Source organism: Dendropsophus ebraccatus, chromosome 6 (genome assembly GCF_027789765.1).
Source record: "Dendropsophus ebraccatus isolate aDenEbr1 chromosome 6, aDenEbr1.pat, whole genome shotgun sequence".
NCBI classification, from domain to species: domain Eukaryota; kingdom Metazoa; phylum Chordata; class Amphibia; order Anura; family Hylidae; genus Dendropsophus; species Dendropsophus ebraccatus.
In genome coordinates this window covers 110,336,632-110,361,677 of record NC_091459.1, presented here as the reverse complement: position 1 = coordinate 110,361,677, position 25,046 = coordinate 110,336,632, and the positions used below count along the sequence as shown (strand labels likewise).

At 45.0% G+C, this 25,046-nt stretch overlaps 1 protein-coding gene across 3 annotated transcripts in view; it reads left to right on the top strand.

Annotated features, from left to right (window-relative positions):
• The window catches only part of RYK (receptor like tyrosine kinase), a 71,831-nt gene that overhangs the window by 15,436 nt on the left and 31,349 nt on the right, over nucleotides 1-25,046 (top strand). For 2 of the 3 annotated variants that reach the window (XM_069975655.1, XM_069975657.1), the window contains exons 2-7: nucleotides 14,999-15,120; nucleotides 17,329-17,428; nucleotides 21,914-22,048; nucleotides 22,913-22,972; nucleotides 24,498-24,642; nucleotides 24,876-24,976. In XM_069975655.1, the coding sequence (XP_069831756.1) occupies nucleotides 14,999-15,120; nucleotides 17,329-17,428; nucleotides 21,914-22,048; nucleotides 22,913-22,972; nucleotides 24,498-24,642; nucleotides 24,876-24,976 (663 nt within the window). Of the gene's footprint in view, nucleotides 1-14,998; nucleotides 15,121-17,328; nucleotides 17,429-21,913; nucleotides 22,049-22,912; nucleotides 22,973-24,497; nucleotides 24,643-24,875; nucleotides 24,978-25,046 lie in introns of all 3 variants that reach the window. The other variant, XM_069975656.1, reaches the window with a different exon arrangement.

Below are 25,046 nucleotides of genomic sequence, written 5' to 3'. Positions count from 1 at the left end.
GAAACATTTGCCTTTCAGTACAACACTGAAACCCGAGAGGCGGATAGTTCTCCTATACACACACAGGATCCAGCCCTCATCTCTCAGTCACCACATGTTTCTGGGAGGAGAACCGGAGGGGAGGGGGGGGGGCTGCCTATTTTCTGACATATGAGCTATTTTGTTTAAATATAAGATCATTTAGGGGACAGGACAAATCTGCTTTGGCTTTTCGAGGTTATAAAACATGATGGTTTTATATATTGCAGTTTTCAGCTTTTACGTTTTATAGTTCAGCATTACCAGGGTGTTTGATGATCTTATTGGTTACCAGGACACACTCTCTGCGCTCTCCATTTTTGTGGACGTTGCAAGACTCATAAGATGGGGATACACAGTGATATTGGGTGTGACAGGGTTGCTGTGTCCAGTGTACATAAGCGCCAATTACACATCCGTCCACCAGCTATCTGTGTAATAGCTGCCCTGCCATCGTCTTCTCCTCTTTGTGACCCTTGTTGTCTGTTCTTTTCCAAGCAGTAAACCAGCAATTTGCATAGGAAATAACTTTAAGGGCACTTTAGTGTTGATACTCTGTGCACTCTCTGAAACAGGCTTTGTGATCTATAGGGGCCTCAGGGCGCAACTACACAGGGTGATTAGCAGAATGGGTCAATATTGCTATGTATAGACCAAGAGATCCGCTACCCGCACAGTGGTTAAAACAAGCAGAGATCTACCAGATCTTGCTGGGGTATAGAAGGTCTTAAAAGATTCTCTGTCAATAGGTTTATGCTGTCCTAAGGCCTCATTCACACGATCTGTGCCACAATCTGGAGGAGGATCGCGGCACGGATCACCTAGCCGGAGCCCTGCCGCCCAGTATGGATCCCCCCGCCACCTAGCTGCAGAGATGACAGGAGAGCACAATGTGCACAATTCTGTTTAGCTTCTGTCACTAGTCCATGCTACCCTTAGGCTGCATTCACACTAGGACATGTCCTATTTTTTCACAGTGCGGGCCGCGGCACTGATCTTGTGAATGGCTGCATTCACATCATTGGTCCCTAAAATTGTCCGTGCTTGCAGATGCAGGTAGCATAAACTAGTGACAGAAGCTAAACAGAATGATGTATCACTTACATTGTTTTATACAGCTGATTGGGAGATAACATGGGCGATAAGTAGTCCTGTCCATTATGTGCGTGAGCCCAGTAGTCCTGGACATTCATGAGAAGCAGAAAACTCCGCCCACTAGCTGCTGATTGGCAGTTATCTATCCATGCTGTGTATAGGCAGTCACCTGTCAATCAGAAGCTGGAGTTTATGCTGTCCTCAGTTAAAGTGGCACTATCAGCAGGTTAAGGCCAATATACCTGCTGATATCAGCCAGTCGCTCTTTACCTTAGGAATCCAGTAATCTTATTTCTGCCCGTTTCAGTAAGGTGTCGCTTTTTGATAATTTCAGTTATGCTAATCCACATGTTTGGAGCATTCTGAGTGATCAAAAAGCGGCACCTTACCGAAATAAGATCATCACTGGGGTCCTAAGGTAAAGAGCGGCTGGCTGATATGAGCAGGTTCATTGGCCCAAGCCTGCTGATAGTGCCGCTTTAAGGCAGCGTAGACCTAGCGACAGATTCCTTTTATGCAGTTGAGTTTCCTTAATATGGTGAAATGGGGAAGGGTCCTCTCTGTTGTCATACTGGCTAAAGCTGGTTCATACTTATCAGAGAGCACCACCCTTATTGATGGCTGCAAATGTGGACATAAGCAGATGCTCAGTGGTTGTCGGTCAGTTTTGCCACTCGAACGGATAGTACATAGACCAGGATGTTTTGATGACAGATCCACCTGCTTGGTCTCCAGTGCGGACACAGCATCTGTCAAGCTGCCGCTCAGCCCAAAATAATGGATCCTAACTCTCTCAGACAAACATACAAGAAATAACATTCACATACTGCTATTTTTTAGCTTATACGGCTATTCTACTGTTCTCCCGATAGCTTGCTTTATGTAACAATTAATAATCATAGAGAGAATGACCTAGTACTGGTGCCAGCTTTACTGTGTAAGAAGTTAGATTGGTTTCCATAAAGAAATATAGTAAAGGGCGTCCCTAGCAGCGGGCTCAGTGCCCCTACCAGTCCTGTGGAGTGAAGCGGAGATGCCTGGGCACAGCAGGCACGCTTTAGCTTGCTGGTGAATGTGGGAGGCCTGTACAGTCAGTCTAGATTTGAAGACCCTGGCGTGTTCACTTTCCTGCCCTCGGCACTCTCATTTTGTCTCCAGATGATCATTAAATATTGCACTTGCTCCGTGTTTTCTGCCGCACGGATCCAGTTACTTCCAATGACCCTTCTGCAGGACGGTAAGTTTATATTCCTTTGTGTATGGCTGCTTATGTTTATCGTGCAGTCTGGAGCAACAATCTCTTCCTTATACAGGCCATGTAAATAGTGGATTTACACAGGTCAGATTTGGCCACGTAAGATCCCAACAGAAATCTGAGCATATTACAGAGCACTTCTGCTGTGGATCTCCATTGTGGACATGATGTGCGGTGAATGTGCTCCAGAATTATCATGTGAAGCCTTAGTCCTGGAAAATATGGATACAGCCTCTGTATTAGGAGGGGAGGGCCGACGGAGGCTGGTAATTCCACATGCTTCTTCTGGAGGGGAGACTCTCATCAATCTACTCTTCTCACATCTCCATGTGATATGTTAAAAGTAGATTTAAATGACAGTGTTATTGAAAGGCTAATGACCTCTAGGAATTGTAATAAAAAACAAAGCTATGCTTACTAGTTTTATTGTCCATCCCTTTAAGACCCAGTACTCCGGTGCTCCTTGCTGGCTCTGATTAGATGACTAGAATGCTACAGCCAGTCACTGGCCTCCATGCTGGCGTATTGTCTGGGCAGACATGTGGCTATATGGGCATAGTATTACCACTGCATGATAAACAAAGCGGCAGGTAGATTTTTCAATTATGTGGAAAACTTGATTTTAACCAAAACACTCTCCCTATTTCAGGTGAGTGTGGGCTTTCCACGTGCTGGTACGGAAGTGTGTATTTTTCCCTCTTCCCCCAGAGCTGCACCTCACCTTATCTCTGTGGGATTATCTGGGCCGCACTGATTTACTATGTCTCCTGGAGGTGGGCTTACTCTAGCCGTGCAGTCCTTCTTCCCACACATTGAGGAATTCTCTGTAATCACTAGTGTCACTATATATCATAAGGAGCGCATCACTAGGGCCTTCATTTCCTCTCAAGTAAATTAAAAAGTTTTTTTTTTTTTTTTAACTTTTTAGTTATTTGTGTAATAGAAGTTTACTAAAGCATAAAACAGTAGTCTGCTGGAGTCTGAAATGTCACAGATCAATGGAGTTAAACCCCTTGAAAATCTTATGGTTATAGTCTGTGCTCTCTAGTTCTAGGTGGGGGTGGTTCCTGTCCTTGACTCCCATCTATCATCCACAGGGGAGATGTGTATGTACCTAACAGATCAGTCTTACTGGGGGAGTCCCAGCGGCTAGACATCTCGCCTGCTTCTGGACTGGACATATGTAGAGATGAGCCAGCATGCTCGTCCGAGTATTAGGGTACCCAATGGTGCTTGTTACTCGGACGAGCATCTCACGATACTCAAGACAATGGCACCTTCCTCTTCCTGCATGTTTGGTGGCTTTTTTTCAGCCAATCATCATGCAGGAGAGTGTTTGGGAGCTCGTTAGCATCACATGGGAACCCTACATGTCGATAGCAGCGATTGGCTGGCCAGATCAGATGACCTAGGCATATAAGTATCAGGTCCCGCGATGCTCGCTTCAGACCCAGGCTGGATGAGCATGGGGAGAGAGCTTCTGTATGTCAGGGAAAGTGTAAGGGAGAGAATTAGAGTGTGGCTAGGCAGGAATCCGACACGAAGAACCCAACAGTCCTTATATATAATATATATTTTGTGCTACTCTTGGCTGCTGGCTTGGACTTGTAGTGCAGCTGATAATGGTCAATTTGTCCTGTTGCTGACATTACCTTGGCTGGCTGGGATCTGTAGTTCAGCTATACCTAATCTCACTGTGCTCACTCACCAGTTACACACATACTCTATGGAACTACCCAAAAACTGCTGTCAGTAGTCAATTTGGCATAATGGTGCAATTAGGCAGCCTCAGAGGCCTCCATGCATGCTGCCTCTGCTGTTTCCTGCCCATTTCCATGTAGTTTATATCATTTTCTGAGGTTTCCAGGTTTTCAGGCAACCTTCCCTGTGCAGAGCTTTGGTCCCCTTAAAAAAAATGCTCAAGTTTCCTATTGACTTAAATGGGATTTGTTACTTGAAACAAGCACCCAAGTATCGTGAAATATTCGTCTCGAGTAACGAGCACCCGAGCATTTTAGTACTCGCTCATCTCTAGACATATGTTATGGAATAGCTTCCTCCAGTAGATGGCACAGAGGTTTCTTCTGTCAGGAGGGGATGCAATATGCATAGCTTCTATGGAGTAGGAATTATTACAGCTTAATCGGTGACTATAGTACATAGAACTTTGTCTATGTACAGAGGAAAGAAGAATAACATTTTCTGAGATTTTTTTCCCCCCAAAAAAGAGTAGATTTTTCTTCCTCCCCCGTAGTTCAATAAATCACATAGCAAACATCCAGACTGTGAGTTTAATAAAAACAAAAGATTGCCCCTCCGATAGCAGCGGTAGCCCCGGCCGATCCCATCTGGAAACCTGTAACATAAACTCTCCAGATCTCTAGAAATGTCTTTGTTTGGAAATGACTGAGAGGGGATTTTGTGGTTTCCGGTAATAAAATGCGCTTCACACGTCAGTATATGTTAGTGACTGTGTATTGTACAGGTATTCCTGGTGTTAACTTACATTATGTCTGTTTTGGTTGGCGGTTCTCGAAAAAATTGCCCGCATGGATTCCCTCACACATTGGCAGCGATGTGTGGTTTGTAATACATATAGCGCTGATTTCTTATGGATGTGACAAGGTGGCGAAATGGCAATTTTATTAGGCAATTAGTGGAAATCATGTTTTTTGTTTATTTAGAAATGGCAATATTTGAAAATGTGGTATGGCCAATGCATATGGCATTGTATAGTGCTATACAAGCTCTGACCCATAGTAGTCTGTGAGATAATATATATAGCAAGACCATATGGAAACTTTTGCTCTTTTCCAGTCTTTGATCCATATAGGATACAATGAGAGTGTAAATCCTGCCCTGCACTGTTTTATGTAATATTGTGGAGGCAATGACCCATAGTACCTAATACCTCCATAATGCAGTGTAGGGATTAAAGGGGTAGTTCCCCCCCCCCCCAATCTTCAGTCTTCCAGTACTTATCAGCTGCTGTATGTCCTGCAGGAAGTGGTGTGTTCTTTCCAGACTGACACAGTGCTCTCTGCTGCCACTTCTGTCTGTTTCAGGAACTTTCCAGAGCAGTAGCAAATCCCCATAGAAAACCTCTCCTGCTGTCCAGACTGGAAAGAATATACCATTTCCTGCAGGACATACAGCAGCTGATAAGTTCTGGAAGAACTGAGATTTTTTTTTTAATAGGAGTAAATAACAAATCTCTGTTGCTTTATGGCACCAGGTGATTTAAAGGAATATTTTTGTGAACTACCTCTTTAACTGCACAACTACCTGGCTTGTGGTTGGCTATACTGAAAATGGTTCCTCCCACCATTGTGGACTTTAAGGTGTAAAAAGATGACACCTGCACTTTAGAGGACATGGACTCCCATGTGTGTGTGGTGTTTAATAGGGTGGAAAGCTGCGTGACCTGTGTTTTTCAGACTGAGACACAATGGGCCAGAGGCAGTATCCATAGGGGAAAATAATAGTTCCATGTAATAGGACATGCTATCCAAATCTGGTAAAACAACTCTGTGCCTCCACATGTATATTGGAGTCATATGAAGGGACAGTAGGGACTTTATGGCTTTTTGCTTTGTCTGCTGGTCTCCTCGTATTTGCAGAGAATTGACAAAAAATCTTTCAGGTCAAGAAAGCTAATATAACTCGTCCTCAGCCTGGGGCCCATTGTAAGCGGCTTCTCTTCCTGCCTCATTCATCTTGCAGCATTAGGTATCTTGGCACATACATAGAATTTTTAAGCTGATGTGATGTTTGTTCCTGGAGCCGGTCAGAAGACTTGCGTAGCACTGAAGGAAAGTATTTGTGAGGCGGCTGAGATCTCCCATCTGTCTGTGACATTTACTATTACCAAGCTGACCTGGACATTGTCCGGAGACAAGTGTGTAGCTATCTGGGGTGTTAGTATGGCGCGGGATCTGCTCAGGGGCATGTACATTCATGATGGGGGCTAGAGAGGCTCTTATAAGATAGTATTTATGTCTCTATAGATCATGGATGGGGAACCATCAGCCCTCCAGCGGTTTTAAAATTACAACTCCCATTATGCCTGGATAGCCTTTGGCTGCCCAAGCATGATGTGAATTGTACTTTTGGACCAGCTGGAGGGTCAAATGTTCCCACAGATGCACAGAATATAGAACAGGGGTGTCAAATTCAAATAGACGGTGGGCCAAAATTAAAAACTTGGACAAAGTCGCGGGCCAACCTTGATATTCATTGAAGCGCACAAGCAGCATATCTGGAACTTTCAGCGCAGCGTTCAGCGTTCCTGGCACTGTCAGAGCGGCGTGCATCACCAGGCACTTTGCACTATAAACAATAAATGATATGGTAAATAGTGCTTCACATAGGAATAGTGTCCCATATAGTAGCCAGCCCCCACAATAGTGCCCATGCAGTAGCCAGCCTGGGCCCTGAATGCCACTAATACCACTGCTGGGGACAGGGGCACAGTTGGTCCTCTTGCTGCCTGTGGAGAAGGGCCATGTGTCCATTGCCCGCGCTTTATCTTCTGCATGGAGCTTGGCTCACGTCCCTGGAGGGGAGGAGCCCTATCTGCCTGTGGCCTAGAAGTTAAGGGAACTCGTCACCCCTGGACGGTTCCCGGATCCCACCCCACGTCTGGAGACTGCCTCCATACTTACTTCATCCTGCAGGTCCCACTCCTGATGCCAGTCTCGCCATGGAGATACCGCCACCCGTGCTCAGATGAGCGGGAAACCGTATCTCTGCAGCGGGACCGGTAGGATCCGGTAAGCATGGGGGCTGTATCCAGAGGTGGGGTTGGTTCCGGGGGCCATCCAGGGGTGACAGGTTCCCTTTAGCTCATCACAGCCGATTATAGTATGGGAAGAAGAGCGGACCGAAAGACCGCCCATAATATAATCTGTTGCGATGTCCTAGGAAATAAATAGCTTTTCTAGGCGGACCAAAAATAATGGCGCTGTGGGACAGAGTTTCACATGACTGATATAGAAGATTGGACAAAAGTGCAATGTCTTACAATATAACACCTTGCGAGTGTCTGCTATATAGTATGGTCATGGACTTCATCTGTGCATGTAAAATAAAGTACAGAAGGGGCAATGGACCCTTTTTTTTTTTTTTTTTTTTCTTCTTCAATATGTTTTCCCCACACTGAACCTGACCACACAAGTTGCAGTTTTGTGACTTGACCTGAAGGTCAGACAGCGAGAATAGTCTAGTGTTGTCATTTTGGGTGACACATGCAAGGTCAACTGGCTGGATGACTCCTGACTCGTAATGCCTCAGACTGTGAGTCACATTGGGATAATGCATTTAATAGGCCGTGACTCAGGAGCCTGACACAAGGAAAGGCCAGAACCCAGAGATTCCATACTGCTGAGCCCTTTACCTCTGTAATATAGAACAGTTGTGTGCCATAGATGGCCAGGGACTTGTGTACATGACCATATTACGCATCTGTAGCCCGCTATCGGCACATGCGTTTTATAGACTACCTATAAAGTTAACACATTTTTACATATTTTTTTTTTTTTTTTTTTTTTATATTTTAATATGGCCTTTAATTTACATCTATTAAAACGATCTAGGAAAGAGTTATTACATTTCCTTATATATGACACCACCCATGACCAAAGTGGATAGCAACGTGCGGGAAGGACCAGTCTGTGCAGGAGCGTTATAGAGCAAGGATGAGAAGGTCGCCCACACTAGTCAGCATCCATCAACTTATTCCGTGTGAGAGGGTAAGTCCTGATCACCCTGTAGATCCTATGTGGTTTATGTATTAGTAAGCAGACAACGACCTCACATTTCCATAGCAATCTAGAAATGGCGGCGGCTGAGTAAAAGTCTGCAGCCGAAACCTCATAGAGAAATCCCTCCACTGGAAACCACTTGTGCAGGAGGAAATGAGACTGGGCTAGAGGAAGACATTAATATCCTCCACATGTGCACCCTCTCACAACCTGTGTAGTATTGGACACTGACAGGCGAGGTGGGAGAGATGTGCCCATCAGGACCTCAGCTAAACCAAATGCCTGATGCTTTCTCCACCTCAGGCCTGTTGTATCCCTGGTGGCGTCTAGACATAAAGCACAAATTAAGCTTTCCAATATCTTCTATGACCTCCTAACCTTTGTCGTGTTTGGACGTTTTGTATGGGAAATGAGGGAACTAGTAGTTACCTTAAAGGGGTTGGCCACTAAATAGAAGTAATTAATAATTGTGTATAAATTTTCTGGCACCAGGTGCTATGAAAATCTTTTTTTTTTTTTTAATTCACTGGAGTGCTTCTTTAATTGATCATCACAACATTTTGTACCCGCATGGCACAAACAGAAGTCTGTCTGCAAATGGGGCAGCACTGTACCATTAGATCACCCTGTAAACCAGGGCTCCGCTCCAGTGTCCAGGCAGCTCCATACCTGTAGCAGACAGCAGAGGTCTGTACCCCAGTGATGGAGATCAGAGGAGCTGCTCATCCATAACCTTGTATCCCATCAGTATCATTTATGGAAATAATAACACCATTAGGGTCCATTCACACTACGGAATTTTCATGGAAATTCAAGTGCAGTCAGTTCTTTGGGAGGATGCATGTTGGACGTCCTATTAAATAGGACAGGCGGAAACTTAGTGTCACTGTCATGAATTTTTTTTTTGCAGAAATCGATAGTCCAGGTGATTTTAAGAAACTTTGTAATTGGGTTTATTAGCCCAAAAATGCATTTTTATCATGAAAAAGCAGTTTGAAGCTCTTCCCCTGTCTTCATGGTTCTCCTATGGAGAGAGCTAAATAAAAGACCAAAACAGGACAACAAAGAGTTAGTCTACAAATACATCGCCCTTTATCTCCTCTGACAGTCAGCACTAACCTCTCTGAGCTCTGATTACAGCGTTCACCCAGCTGTGTGCCTGTAATCCTCTGTTATCTGTAGAGATGAGCGAACCTGGTTCGGGTTAGAGTCCGTCCGAACCCGATCGTTCAGTATTTGATTAGCTGGGGCTTCTGAACTTGGATAAAGCTCTAAGGTTGTCTGGAAAACATGGATACAGCCAATGACTATATCCATGTTTTCCACATAGCCTATGGGCTTTATCCAACTTCAGCAGACACTTCTAATCAAATGCCGAAAGTTCGGGTTCGGATCGACTCGAGCATGCTCCAGGTCCGCTCATCTCTAGTTTTCTGCTGTCGACTAACTCCCTCCTCCCCCCCTCCCCTCCCCTCTCCCCTCTCCCTAGAACAGACTGGGTACGTCTGATGCAACAAGTCACAATTTCCTGATTTTTTGCAGTGGATGGAAAAGAGGAGGGGGGGGGGGGAGACCTGGGAAAAGGCTTTTTACATGCAGATAATGGCATATTTGGCTAATAAACCCAATTACAAAGTTTCTTAAAATCGCCTGGACTATTGATTTCTGCAAAAAAAAATACTACAGTGACTCTTTAAGCAGAGTCCATGGCGTGAACTCCTCTTGAAATTCCATGAAACTTCCGTAGTGTGAACGGACTATTACAATGTGCGGTTGTCTGTGCCGCTGTGGAATCGGGCTGTATTCAGCAGCATTGTTACCATTATGCTGTCATGTGAAGCATTGGTAGGACAAGGCTGGGATACTGACAGGCAGGCTCTCACATGCTGGTTGTGTTTGCTGCCTTTTGTCTTCATTTCCAACAAGAGACAACAAGATTTACTCTTGTGTATTCTAAGCCCTGCCGGTGGGGTGATACAGCCTTGCTTTGCTTGGTGTATGGGAGCGGATTTCTCCCCTCATTAAGCGGATGTCCGTCTGGCTCTGCTGAGTTGCTTTCCCCTATTCTCCATGGGGTAATCGCTTGCCTGGTATTCCTGATATAACTTGTCTGGAGAGTCCCTCGTATTATGGTGCTCAGTGTGGGAGATGACTGCCCACATAACAGTAACATTACTCCCGCAGCGTCTCCTGTGTCTAAATAAGGCAGCGGGATGATGGCGGTGCGGAGCCGCCTGTAGCTGTATTGTTTTATACACTGCATCATAGCAGGATTTGTAAGCCATGCATTAGAGGTTTTACTATCCGCTCCCTGTTATGGCCGATCAGTCTGTGTGCCAGAGCTTTACTAAGCCTACGATTACTTTCCTGGATTTGGGGCCCTATGTTATGTTTGTTACATTGGCCAAATACCAAACAATTAGCCCCAAATCTAATGTGTATGATAGTAATAAAAACAGCCAGCATCATTTTACAGCTCTGACATGTATTGTGTCTCTATTATATGTTCCGGGACAAACTCATATATTATCTGTCTAAATTCAGAATTGTGCTGGATTACTGAACCCATAGAGCAATGCATTGTGGGAGTGCAGAAGACAGTAACGGTGACAGGGCTGACTGTAGAGTGCAGATAAACCATGTGTGTCTGTCTGTCTCTGTCTATATGGTGTTTTGCAGGATGCTACCATAATGAATGACCACTTTCATAATGAACAGGTGACTACTACCGTAATGACAGATGACTACTACCGTAATGACCGGTGACTACTACCATAATAAAATGAAGGCAGTTATAAACTCCCCGTATTTTGCCCTGCTCCTGGCCGTATATACTGCTGGAAAAGGGGCCACCCTGGTGTTTCCCTATTTATGTTCCAATACTCGCAACCGAGTGGGACTGAGGGGGTTATTTATCAGGGTGGTGTGGTGCTCTCCTTATCATGGAGGCACCCCGTGGCAACAGGCTAGAGATATCTGGCTATCCCGTGTTTTGAGACTCGCAACCGAGGCTCCACAGACTCCTGTTTTGCATTTTACATTTTTTGGGGCATCAGTGGAGATTCTTGGTTGAGTACTTCATTGGAAAAAAATTTTCACTGTTCTCCTTGAGTTCAGTGATAACTGTGTTTTTGTTGGTCGATTTGCTATTGCCCCAACTAGCCAGAATCCTACTCCGGCTGTCTGTCATGATCGCAATACTCGCACCTTGAGTTAGACATTGACAAAAGGGGCCACCCTGGTGTTTCCCTATTTATGTTCCAATACTCACAACCGAGTGGGACTGAGGGGGTTATTTACCAGGGTGGTGTGGTGCTCTCCCGATCATGGAGGCACCCCGTGGCAACAGGCTAGAGATATCTGGCTATCCCGTGTTTTGAGACTCGCAACCGAGGCTCCACGGACTCCTGTTTTGCATTTACTGCTGGATGTAACCTCACACTGGATCTAGTTTTTTCGGCCCAGGTGTGGTAAGAAGAGTGTGTCAATGCAAATACTTTACTTCGGGTGTTTTAATAAAATCCTATACAGAGAAGGAAGCGGAGGACTACAGGGGTCAGACTGTTAACCCTTCGCTCCTTGCTGACCTTCACTTATCCAAACAGTTCTTTCCCAGACCAAGCCATGTAATCCCCATTGTCCCAACACTATAAATCTACAAGAGCAGTTCAGCAGCCGCCTGCATGGAAGAAGGCTGCTGCCCATGTGAGAGCTTATACGAGACGCCGATATGGAAGTGCCGCAGGAAGCGACAGTAAAGCGAGCGCTGATCAGGAATGTGGCCGTCCTGGTGGTGCGGCAGATGTGAAGAGCCTGGCTTCCTGCAATGAAATCTATCTCATTCCCACTCATTCAGGAAACAGGTTTCAGCTTAATCTATTCAACACGTTGCTCCCTTGTTTACATCTAATTTGTTTAGTCGGGTCTGTAATGAAAAGCACTCGGCGTGTTATCTCTTTCCATGTTCTCATTGGGGTCTGTTCCAGAGTAGCTAAAGAGCATTATGTCTTCCAGAATAGGTTCTTGGGGGGGGGGGGGGCTTTGCTTGTGTACTGGAATATGTAACCTTTGCTCTGCTGCTACAGTCCTTAAGGCTCCATTCCACGCTATCTGCGCTCCTTTGCTCCTCGTTCCCCGCTCACTGCCGCCGCTATTACGTGCGTCATCAGGGAGTCGGGAGGGGGGGGGGGGGTCGCTAAATCGTCCGGGCAGCCCATAGAGGATAGTGGCGATCTGCTGCCGCTGCTCCTATTCCACGGAGCAACGGCAGCAGATCGCTGGTTTTTCGACATGTTTAGGCCCTATTCCATGGAAAGATTATCTGCCATTACGGCCGATAATCGTCCCGTAGAATTGAAGGTAACAATCAGCCGACATTGTTCATGTCAGCTGATTGTTGCGTCGTTTTCTTTAAAAAATGTTGAAAGACAAACGACTCGTACAGCAATGATCTGCTGCTGTCGCTCCATGGAATAGGAGCGGCGGCAGCAGCAGACCACTGCTGTATGCTATGGGTTGCCCGGATGATCTAGCGATCACCCGGGCAGCCCCCCCGCAGCTCCCCTGGACTTACCCGCTCGCTGCTGCCGCGCGGAATAGCAGCAGGGAACGAGGAGCAAACGAGTACTAATAGTACTTGTTTGCTTCTCTTAGTCGGCCTGTGAAATAGGGGCTTTTGAAAAACAAGCGACACAACAATCATCCCACATGAACGATGTCAGCTGATTGTTGCCCTCTATTCCATAGGACGATTATCGTCCATAACAGAATAGGGCCTTTAGTAGTGCAATTGTGATCTGCATATGGGCCCATTCACACTTACAGGACCTGCTGCAGGTACCAGTCTTTGTATATGGTGGCACAGCATCAACTCTGCTGCAGATCCGATACATGTGAATGGGCCCTAAAAGATGATTGAATCCTTTCAGTGAAGTCTCCACCCTTGTGATTTTTTCCCTACATAGACAGATACTTGTAAGGCTTGAAATTGTATTGCCAGCTAGGGCGTATTACATGGGACGATTATCGTGCGAAAAATCGTTATGTCGTTCGAACTTAAACAATAATCGTCTTGTGTAATTGCAGGCAACGATAGAAAATTTTTTATATGTCGTAGATCGTTTAATTAGACCTGATGCTAAAACGATCGTTAATCATTCGCTGTAATTCCACATTTTTTTCCTCTAATCGTTCAGTGTAATTGCACATTGTTCATTGTTTTGCTGGGATCAGAAGGAACAAACAATCATAGTAACGTAACTAACGACCATCGTTCTGTGTAATATGGTGAACGAATTTTAATCCACTTTACCCTCCTAGGCTTTTTTACAAGGATTGATTTGTTCATGAACGTTTATAGAAACGCTTATTTCCCCAATAATCGGCCTGTGTGAAGGAGCAAGAGACCAGCTGATGAACCCGTAAACTCCTGTGGCCGGCGGTTATCGGACGCACATCTCATGCTATATCAGGCCGTGTAAAAGAACTTTTTCTTGGGATCAGATAATAGATATATTAAGTTGTGTTAGAAATTTGATAGCCCTGAAGGATTGTGGGAAGCCCCTCTGAGAGGTCCTTCATTGTGTGGATAAAGTCCTTTATTGCTTTGTATGGATTAATGACTTACAAAGGTCCCGTCTGTCTCACAAGACCTAAGGTCATACCTGCATAATGCCACCCTGAGCTGTGTAGGTGCCGCTCTGGAGGATTAAATGCTCTAATAATTGCTCCAATTAGTCTATGGATTTCTATTGCTCCCCGGCTGAGCAGACCCCTCGGTGTCAGTGGGGCTTCCATATAATATGTCATAGACTCTGAGCAAAGTGTGGGAAGGATTGGGACTAGCAGGATGATCTCATAGTCTTCACTATGTCTGGGTGAAAGGGGGGAAAAGTCGTCATTTCTATGTAAAGTGATCAGTGCTAATCTCCTGGAGGCTCTTATACAGGGCGGCTAGTGATACTGAAACCAGACTTATATATTAACCCCCTAGTCACCAGTCTTGTGTATTGCCGGCTTGTATAAAGCCGCTCCTAATGAATAGCGCATCAATAAACTGTTACCCTCTGTGGTTTTCTATGTAGTTAATGTGTCACAGTGTGTATACATCATGTAATAAAGCGTCCTGTTATATTGTATATTCCTGACCTCATCTGTCGCCCATGTGAGTGGATTTATCCCTCTAGTGTATCTGTGCTCTGTCCTCATATAGGTTCATACATGGTGCTAACTCGTGATTCTTGTTACGTTACTTGTGTATACCAGATGTGATCTATTGTATGTAAAACAGATCTTACACATGCCGGGCCATACAGCTGTGTATCCTGATTTCTAGATTATTTACTGCATGTTGAATCCTGTGAGGGTTAACTCATGAGGGGCAGAATAGCTGTGTCTGTGCCTGGTAAACTGCACATCCCACAGATGGGAGTTTTACTATATTCCAGCATGAATCCTATAGATATGTTAATAAGGAGGTGGAGATTTTTATATATAAATGGGATCACACCCACAGTTTTATGCAGCAAAAAGCATGATTCTGCGTGGACTTGTCTTGTGGATTTTTGTCCGAATGATCAGTAGTAAATGTGACCTGTGTGAACTTGCCCTAACTCACATGGTGTAACCTGTAGGGATCAGTAACTTTATTGCCTTAGGATACTATGGGCAAATTGTTTTTTGTGTCAAAAAGAAAACTGAAGCTGGCATTTCCTATATGCAGCAGTGAATAAGTGTTAGCGTGTTAAACAGTGATGAGAGGGTGGTGATGTATACATCTTTTGGGTTCTTCTTATGTTATAGGGCAGATGTTGAGTATATTATAGTTTTGATCTGATACTAAATGTGTACCCTTTCTCTCCTTGTTTAGGATTGGATGCCGAACTTTATTACGTCAGGAACGATATCGTAAATCACTATGCCCTTTCCTTTAACCTGCTCGTTCCCACCGAGACCAGCAGCCTCCACTTCAGCTGGCATTCTAAATCCAAGGTACGTATTGCAGTGCACTAATGGTAACACTGGTTTTACATGTTTTGGCACCATCCATGATGGCAATAGATTGGGATGTCACAGCTTGGATCTTTTGCGCCTGGCACCCCATCCATTACCCAATACGCTGAAATGCAGTATGGCACTGGACCTAAGGACCTCTGCTGGATGTAAAAATGCTACATGACATACACGTAAACAAAGTCTAATTCTAGCAGATCAGTCCTCCTGTTGCCCTAAAGCAGATCATACAGACAAGGCAAAGTTCACATGGCATATTTTTGTTTTTTTTGTGCTTTCATAGGGACAGAAATAATGGGATCTGCTGGATCCTATAATGGTATCCCTCATTTAGTACTTTATTTTCCCTGATAAGAATCACTGAAAAGGCATCTTCACCTCCAACACAGGAGGAGGAGGAGGAGGAGGAGTAGATGAGCCCAGCCAGAGGCATCTGACATCTGCTTGTCTTTTGGCCCATTCAAGTCTTCATGTTTCTGGGGGAATTTGGGAAAGCTGCAGTCATCTATTTGACAGCTCCATGCAAAAATGTATGGTAATAATGGAGCCTGCTGTATACCATACTGAAAAATCCGGTTCCTATTGACTTACATTATAAAAGAAAAATGGATCTGTCTTTTTTTGACGTACCCAAAAATGTGGTTAACCATGTTTTTCTGTGGTTAAAGGGAACCAATGTATAAAGCTCCTGCAGCAGCCGTGGCATGTACCGGCCACGGCTGCAGCAGGAGCTTTATACCAGGGAAAAATGACTGGGTGTAATGGAGACCTGGTAGCACATCTAAGGCCAGGTTCACATAATATTAATAATAATAATATTGTTTTTATTTGTATAGCGCACCTATCTGTATATCTTTGGGTGTGGGAGGAAACCCACGCAAACACGGAGAGAACATACAAACTCTTTGCAGATGTTGTCCTTGGTGGGATTTGAACTCATGACTCCATTGTTATTTTCCATCAATTTCAGTTTGTTTCAGTAGGTTTAACTTTAAAGGGAACCAATCAGCCCAGTTGGGTTCCCTGGAGCAATGTATAAAGCTCCTGCAGCAGTCGCGGCACGTACCAGGGGAAAAATGACTTTTATTCCCCCGGTTCGTGACAGGCAGCGGCGGGGAAGTAGTCTTCTGGGGGCCCCCTGCCCTTGTCTAGTCACAGCTCTCTGCCTGTGAGCACGCTCGGCGGGATGGTTAACATGCAAAGAGGCCAGTAACGAACCTCTCTGCCTGTCAATCATTACTGCGGAGCGCCCTGACAGGCAGAGCGCTGTGACTAGACACTGGCGGGGGCTGCCCAGATGACTGCTTCTCCGCCCGTGTCTGTCACGTACCGGGGGAATAAAAGTCATTTTTCCCCTGGTATATGCCGCAGCTGCTGCAGGAGCTTTATACATTGCTCCAGGGAACCATATCAGCCCAATTGGGCTGATTGGTTCCCTTTAGAGTTAAACCTACTGAAACAAACTGAAATTGATGGAAAATAACAATGTGAACCTGGCCTTAGATGTGCTACCAGGTCTCCATTACACCCAGTCACATCTGCTCTTTAGAATACTATAATTGTTACCCAACACTTCTTAGTTAGGAGAAATCACTTTTTTTCCGTTCTAAATTGCAGATAATAAATATATACTGCTGTTCGCCTAGGTGGAAATGATCTGACTCCTCAGTTATGTCGCTTTTGTTTGGTTGCTCTTGATGTTTCTCACCAGCATGCACACAATGCCTCGATGTCTGGTGGTGACGGGTCCAGACAGCTCTGAAGTGGCAGCACCTTCCCTCCTTGGCTTTGTGTCAGAGCAGATGTTTGGAGTTGCTGCACATTTCCCTGATCAGATTCCCCTGTCTATGGACGACTTGTTTTGACAGCTGATACCTTTCTTCTGTGATGTGACTTCTCATTCACAGCGCTGTTCAGAATTGCTTTATGGCATTTATGCTTTAATGGCATACCTTTTATGAATCCGTATAATATGCGCTGCCAATGTTTATTCCAGCATTGCGGCAGGGTTACACTTACTTCATAAGCCTTATAAAGTGAAGATATTTGAGGGATATCATGTCCTTATGCTTTCCTTCATTGACATAGTTTTCCTAGCTTGGCAACCCCTGTTCAGGTTTTAATGTACACTTAGGTCTACACATAGAGACTGAGGTATGATTTTTATGAGTTTGATTTCTTTTTCAGGTTGAGTACAAACTGGGATTTCAAGTGGACAATCCTTTGGCTATGGATGTGCCACAGACCAATATTTCACTGCAGGGGGATGTGCCTCGCTCCTTGTCAGGTAAATCACTTATTAAGCATCTTTCCTGCTTGGTGTGACCAACATAAATAAAACTATTGAGCAATTCATTGTCCGCTCAAAATCCTATTCACTTGCACTGAGTATATGTTGCCATGAATAGTTATTCTGCACAGTAGCACCACCTTAGGGTGACAACTGCTTATTACACCTTGTGGTTTTTAACCACATCAAAATAGCATTTTCTTTCTTTCTGCCATTATTTAAGAAAGGGCTTAAGTTATGACTATTCATTCCAGTAAAGCGGATTTAGGTACAGATTGTTTGGCTATATTTTTATTGGATTTGGATTCTTCACCCAATGCGAATGCATTGCACTGGGTCTAGTCAAGGTTCTAGGCTCTTTTATGATTCAAAAAATCACTTAGAGACATGTCCATGGGGAAAAGTATACCTTGAAGTCTTTTTACACAATCTGACTCTCATGAGCGACAACCAGTTCCTATGATATTTAGATTGGAACCTTTTAGTGTTCTTTTCTAACCCCTTAAAGGAGAAGTCCAACCAGAGACTGAGAGAAAAGCTCACACACAGTTTTTTTTTTTTCTGTCTTCAGCAGAAAGCAGCAGCTCAGAACTGGTAGACTGAATAGATAATAAGTATGGAATCAATTGTTAGGGCCATATTACATGGTCTGATCACTTTAGTAAATGAGCGCCGATCTGCTAGATCAGCACTCATTTACTGAGCCTATTACACAGCTCAATAATCGTTTAGCGAGGGCTGCATGGACATTGTTAGCGATATGTTTTCAGCCCTTGCCCTTAAACTGTAAGCATTACCTCTCTATGCTCTCGCTGTTCTTCTGCTCACTTCCCGGAGCCTCTGCTGTAACTTCAGAGGCGGTTTGTGAACTGACAGACTGCTCAGCCAATGGGCCCCAAGTCTCACCATAGGCAGCAACATATGAAAATTTTTTATATATATATATATATATATATATATATATATATATATATATATATATATATATATATATATATATATATATATATATATATGCTGAACTATATTATGGAATGTTTGGTTAATTTGCAATTAAAATAATCCTTGGTATAACAAAAGCAGCCATGATTTTACAAGTCTTGATGACATTTTTTTTTGATACAGTGCTGCCTATTAGAAAACATAATATACATCTTAAGCTTACTTCTCCACATTCCCCCAGTGTCTTGCATCTCTGGTGTCCTCCGCTACTGCAACTTCTACCACTTCATTGACTAACTTGTGTCTGGTGCAATAGTTCGCTCAGCCTGTTCGAAGCCTCTGAATCATCCCTGCAGAGTGTGCTGACAGGCAGAGAGCCATGACTAGTCACTGCCATGACACCGCCCAAATGCCTATTTATGGCATCACCCCCTGCAGAGCGTGCTGACAGGCAGAGAGCCATGACTAGTCACTGCCATGACACCGCCCAAATGCCTATTTATGGCATCACCCCCTGCAGAGCATGCTAACAGGCAGAGAGCCGTGACTAGTCACGGCCACGACAGCGCCCAAATGTAAATTTATGGCCTCACCCCCTGCAGATCACGCTAACAGGCAAAGAGCCGTGACTAGTCACGGCCTGGACACTGCAGGGGGTGAGGCCAGAACTAGGCATCTGGGCAGTATCCAGGCCGTGACTAGTCCCAGCTCTCTGCCTGTCAGCCCGCTCTGCAGGGACTGAGGCCGGAACACCGGCATCTAGGCAGTGTCCAGGAGGCAGTGACTAGTCTTGGCTCTCTGCTTGTCAGCACACTTTGCAGGGGGTGAGGCCAGAACTAGGCATCTGGGCAAAGTGTGCTGACAAGCAGAGAGCCAAGACTAGTCACTGCCTCCTGGACACTGCCCAGATGCCTGAGTTCCGGCCTCAGTCCCTGCAGAGCGGGCTGACAGGCAGAGAGCTGCGACTAGTCACGGCCTGGATACTGCCCAGGTGCTTAGTTCCGACCTGGAATAAAACAGTGTTTACTAATATATGACCCCTAGAAGGACTGTCAAGAACAGAAGAAAGTAAGTTAGAGCTGTGTACACCAATGTAGAAAAAAAATGGCTTTATTAAAAGGGTCAAACAATTAACATTTTAAACAACCAAGAAAACCTTCAGACTCCTTACAATACAGGTTGTGCACCCAAACTGTTAAATTTTTAATGAACTCTGGCTGCCGTGACGCAGTTGAATTATCCATTTGAAGATGCATACATAATAATACAAGCATACAGCTATAAAAATAGTGTTACAAAAGTAAGACCTGAAATCTCTGTGCCCAGAAGAAACGGGGTCACTTAGCAGCTTTGTCAGGAGCTAAATGTCTGTGACTAGCCTCTATTTATACCTGTTGTACATACCTCCATGGCAGCATAGGGCGGGCGGAAATGGGGTCTGTGACTGTGCGCAGAACTTGATGTGCATAGGAGCAAAGAGTCTGGGCACAGGCCAGATAATCTGCTGCAGACGTCAAAGCAATATATATATATAGTGGGCCACCATGTTGTCAAAGTCGCGTTATGTGACAATGGAGCGATGTGCAGTCCTGCATACCCATAATAAGAACCCTACGTATAGGAGGACAGCACACTGCTAACAGAGTTACCGTATTTTTCGCTTTATAAGACGCACTATTTTTCCTCCCAAAGTGGGAGGAAAATCTAAGTGCGTCTTATAAAGCGAAGACTGCTCCCAAGCAGTGCAGAGCACCGCATGGAAGCCGTCCCGCCCGCCCCCTGTATTGCCGCTCACTATGCATATGCATAGTGAGCGGCTCTGAGCGATCCCCTCCGCCCGCCCAGCCTGCCCCTCCATCGCCGCTCAGCTGAGCTGATCAGAAGCCCGGGAAAGTGCAATGAGCAGCACTTTCCTGGGCTCCTGATCGGCTGTCAGCTGAGCGAACGGGCGGAGGTGGTCCCGGAACTCACCTGTCCGGCGGCCCCAGCAGCTCCTGTCTCCCGTCGGCCGTGCGCACTTCCGACATCCTCCGGGCACAGGCAGCGGGGTACAGAGACTGCCTGTGTCCTGGATGTGTTCTGCAGCCTCTATCATTCATGATAGAGGTTGCAGGACACTTCCGGCACAGGCAGCGTCTCTGTACCCCGCTGCCTGTGCCCGGAGGATGTCGGAAGTGCGCGCGGCCGACGGGAGACAGGAGCTGCTGGGGCCGCCGGACAGGTGAGTTACTGGTTTGTTGTTTTAGGGGGGGAAATGGCTGCTAAGGGGGTCACTGGCTACTATGGGGGTCACTGGCTACTATGGGGGTCACTGGCTACTATGGGGGTCACTGGCTACTATGGGGGTCACTGGCTACTATGGGGGTCACTGGCTACTATGGGGGTCACTGGCTACTATGGGGGTCACTGGCTACTATGGGGGTCACTGGCTACTATGGGGGATTGGCTACTATGAGGGGCACTGGCTACTATGGGGGGGATTGGCTACTATGAGGGGCACTGGCTACTATGAGGGGCACTGGCTACTATGGGGGGCACTGGCTACTATGGGGGGCACTGGCTACTATGGGGGGCACTGGCTACTATGTGGGGCACTTTATGGGGGATTGGCTACTATGTGGGCACTATATGCTATCTCCAAACTGTGACAATGAGCAAAATATTTTTTTTTCTATTTTTCTCCCCTAAAATCAGGGGTACGTCTTATCAAAAGGTGCGTCCTATAAAGCGAAAAATACGGTATATGCATTATAATAGTGATTGGTCTCCTTCAAAAAGATGCTCCTAAGTGAAAACCTAACCTTTTTATATATTTTAGTTTTGGATCGAGCAGAGAAGTCATATAAATGTGGGATACCCATAAGCATTGGATATCAGTGCAGCCCAAGATGATGCAAAACCACAACTGCTCATTTTTGGTCAAAATAGCAATTGTCATTTTGCAATAGTTGAAGAGGAATACTGCTGTACATTGCTTACAGGGGTGTTCCAGCTTTTAATAATAATAGATCAATGAGTGGCACTTATTTTTGTGTGTATGTATTCATTATATATATTTAATAATATTTAGAACTGGTGCCTGTTTTGAAAGGGTATTTAAGCGTGTGTACATAAATAATTTTATGTGTGTGTGTGTGTGTATGTATATATATATATGTGTGTGTGTATAATATATAATATAAAATATACACACACACACATAGAAGATTATTTATGTACGCACGCTGAAATACCCCTTCAAAACAGGCACGAGTTACAACCCTTGTACCCTACACAGAGAAGGTGCTCCTTGCAGTCAGTGCTTCGCCTTAGTTTGTTCTCCTGTATTCCCAGGAGCACAAATGCATTTAGTTGTGAATGACTTGACCTTCATGCCCCTCACATGGTGCCAGGTTTGTATTTGTAGAGCAAGTCTACAAAGTTTTTATATCCACTTGTACACTGGCAGAATGTGTGCCTGGGTTACATCATAAACCACTCGGTGCACGGAGCCCCTTTAATACTGACATTAACAGTCTCTGCATCTATTTTACTTGGCAGTGTTCAGAGTTGATCTTTTCTGCTCTGGGAAAATGGACGTGGAGGTCATACTTGTCATGCAGCTCAACATAACAATCAGCTCTGCCAAAAACATCACAGTCCTTAATTTCAAGCGGAGGAAAATGTGCTACAGAAGTAAGTGTGATCTTATGGGGGCTCTGCGGGACGTCACTCACACTGGCTGTGGACACTGATAGATGTGGGACACAGAAGGGGGGCGATACAGATATGAAGTAGATCTTAACATAGATTTTTTTTTTTGTAATTCGTTACCAGAGATTTTTAACAAATAGTTTTAGTTAACAAAATAAGTATCAAATAAGGAACCAAATAAAATAAAATCCTGGAGGCTAAAGGTAACCTTTTTTTATTTTTTTATTTCTTACTTGCTTCTATTTGTATAGCGCCAACTGATTCCATAGCACTTTACATAGTTTGTCAATTTTTTTTAAATAGCTTCTTTCTAATGTGCCATAGACTTCATTCTATGGCCAGGCAGATTCCGACATCCACCCGAAGAATAAACGTGTTCATTCTTCAGGCGAACGGTGGAATCTGCCTGACCATAGAATGTAGTCTTTGGCTCAGGAGGAGTTGCATGCGGGGTGAGTGGCAGGTGATCCACCGGGATTCCGTAGTGTGCACATACCCTAATAGTGGCTGCTGTGAGCTGTAGCTTGCATACCCCTCCCTGGGTTGAAGGTGTGGGTCAGAGGCCTGCATGCTGCAGCTCAGCCCAGTTTAATGTACGTACTTGTAAGTGTTCATTTAAAAAAAGCATCTTCTGCCACCATCTCCTTTTATATGTGACACGCTCTCTTCTTATATAGTGTATATTGTAGCATCTTCCCACCATGCCTCCTTTAGTTAGTTGTAATCTGTGCACACGTCTATTATGAATGACAGCTATAGGGGTGAATAGTGAACCTTTGTGAATCCCATCAGGCTCCTCATACTGAATCTCTGCTTAATTTAATAACCACCTACTTCTTTCCACAGAGATTGAGCCAGAAGTGAAACCCCCAATATCTGTAGACAAGAACAGCACAAGAATTCACTGTAAGTTATCCTGTATAATGGTGTCCCGCAGTGTTCTGCTATGTGTATATAGTGCCTATAGTCAATGTAGAACAAACATACAAGACTGATATAGTAAGATTATGCCTATTGTACAAGACTTTGTTATTGCTCCATGAGAAGCAATGTCCAGATTTCACATAGAGACACGCAGAGGTTTCTTTACAAGGAGAGAACAAAAGTGTATTGTTCTGTATTCCATTCATAAAGCATGTTACTAAATGTTAAAAACTGCTTAGGCAAGATGGCAGCTCCCATAACATCCGGGGAAATAAAAACCTGTCAGAGAGGAGAAACAGATTATGAAGAAAGTGCCCCCTGACTGCAGTAAAAGAAAACCGAGAAGATGCATGCCCTTTTGGGGGTATTCCCCCCCCCCCCCCCCCCCCCCCAAAAGCTAAAAACCCTCAAACTTAGCTGCTCTTACTCACCAAGTCCCCCTGAGTATTCTAAGGCTAGGTTCACACTGCGTTTTCAGCATCCGTTTAACGCATCCGTTTTTTGCAAAAAACGCATGAAAAACGGATTGCAAAAAACGGATTCATTTGTGTGCATCCGTTTTTCCATTGACTTCCATTATAAAAAAAAAAACGGATCCATTTTTTTTGGCGGACCAAAAAACGTTGCTGACCCTATTTTTCTGGACGTAAAAAAAAAACGGATCCGTTAAACGGATGCTGAAAACGCAGTGTGAACCTAGCCTAAGCAGTCTCCTGACTTTCTAGCCGCTGCCGGCTAGGGTTTTCCAAAAACTGTCTATATTCAATATGGCACCGGCCAGGAAACTACATTTCCCAGCATGCAATGGTTCTCGCTGCTTGCTGGGACTTGTAGTTCTACACAATATATCAGGTCACAGAACTTCTGTAGAACTTCAGGTCCCAGCAAGCTGCTATCCATCCACATCACAATATATCAGGTCACAGATGTGGATGGATAGCAGGATACGGAAGTCGGCTAGTACGAGGATGACAGTGGGGTGGGGGGCGTTCTCCTTGGCAGAGTACTGTATATGTATACCCAGGGGGTGGGGGACTGATGCAGATGGGGGTGGCACAGAGCCCAGGAGCGGTCAAGACGGGGCTGACAGCAGGGTTGGGTTGGAAGGGGGGATGGTGTCTTGGTGCTGAGGGTGGATCCGATCGCCAGCAGCGTATATTCATGCCCTGTGAGTGCGGGACTTGTATGGGTGGCCGGCACAGAGCAAAGGAACGGCCAGGACGTTGCCAGGGGCGATCGTTGGGATTGTTATATATGTACACTCCGGGGCGGATGAGCATCAGAATCCTTAATAAAGTGAATATTGGAAAGATGAAAAGCTAAAGGGGTAATACCCCTTTAAATTTTATAGGAAACCATCTACATCTATAATGCAGTGCTGTACAGAGGCTACATATAGTGGCACATGGAGTGTAGTGCCTGAAGTATGGGGCAGAATGTTGGGGTGTGATGGATGTTTTGCCTTTCTCCTAATTTTCATTTCTTACTGATCTCCACTCTATTCCAGTTGATCCTGTAAATGTCGCTCCTACAACATCCACCCGCGTCTTCTATATCAGTGTTGGTGTTTGCTGCGCGGTTATATTCCTGGTGGCAATTATTCTGGCGGTGCTGCATCTTCACAGCATGAAGAGAGTGGAGCTGGATGACAGGTAACGCTGTGTCCACTAGGTGGCACCATGATCTTATGGCAACGCCTAGACAACTCCCATGAAAACATCTTCTGAATGAAAGCACAAGCAGAGGTTGTAACATGGAAATGATAGTGCTCTTATTTCACAATGCTTGTTTGCCAGGCTAAAGGCCCCAGTAGCTCTGAGGACGATTACAGGATTTTATAAGATTCTGTTTCTAAATGACTGACTGCCTTATTTTTTTCTTGTAGTATGAGTGACAGCGGCAGCTCCCAGGGACTCTCTCAACCTTCAACCCAGACAACGCAGTATCTGCGAGCAGACACACCAAACAACGCAACACCTGTCACCAGTAAGAGTTTATTTAACAGTCCTCTATTCAGCCTGTGCTGTCCACATAGTCAGTAGACAGGACTGACTGC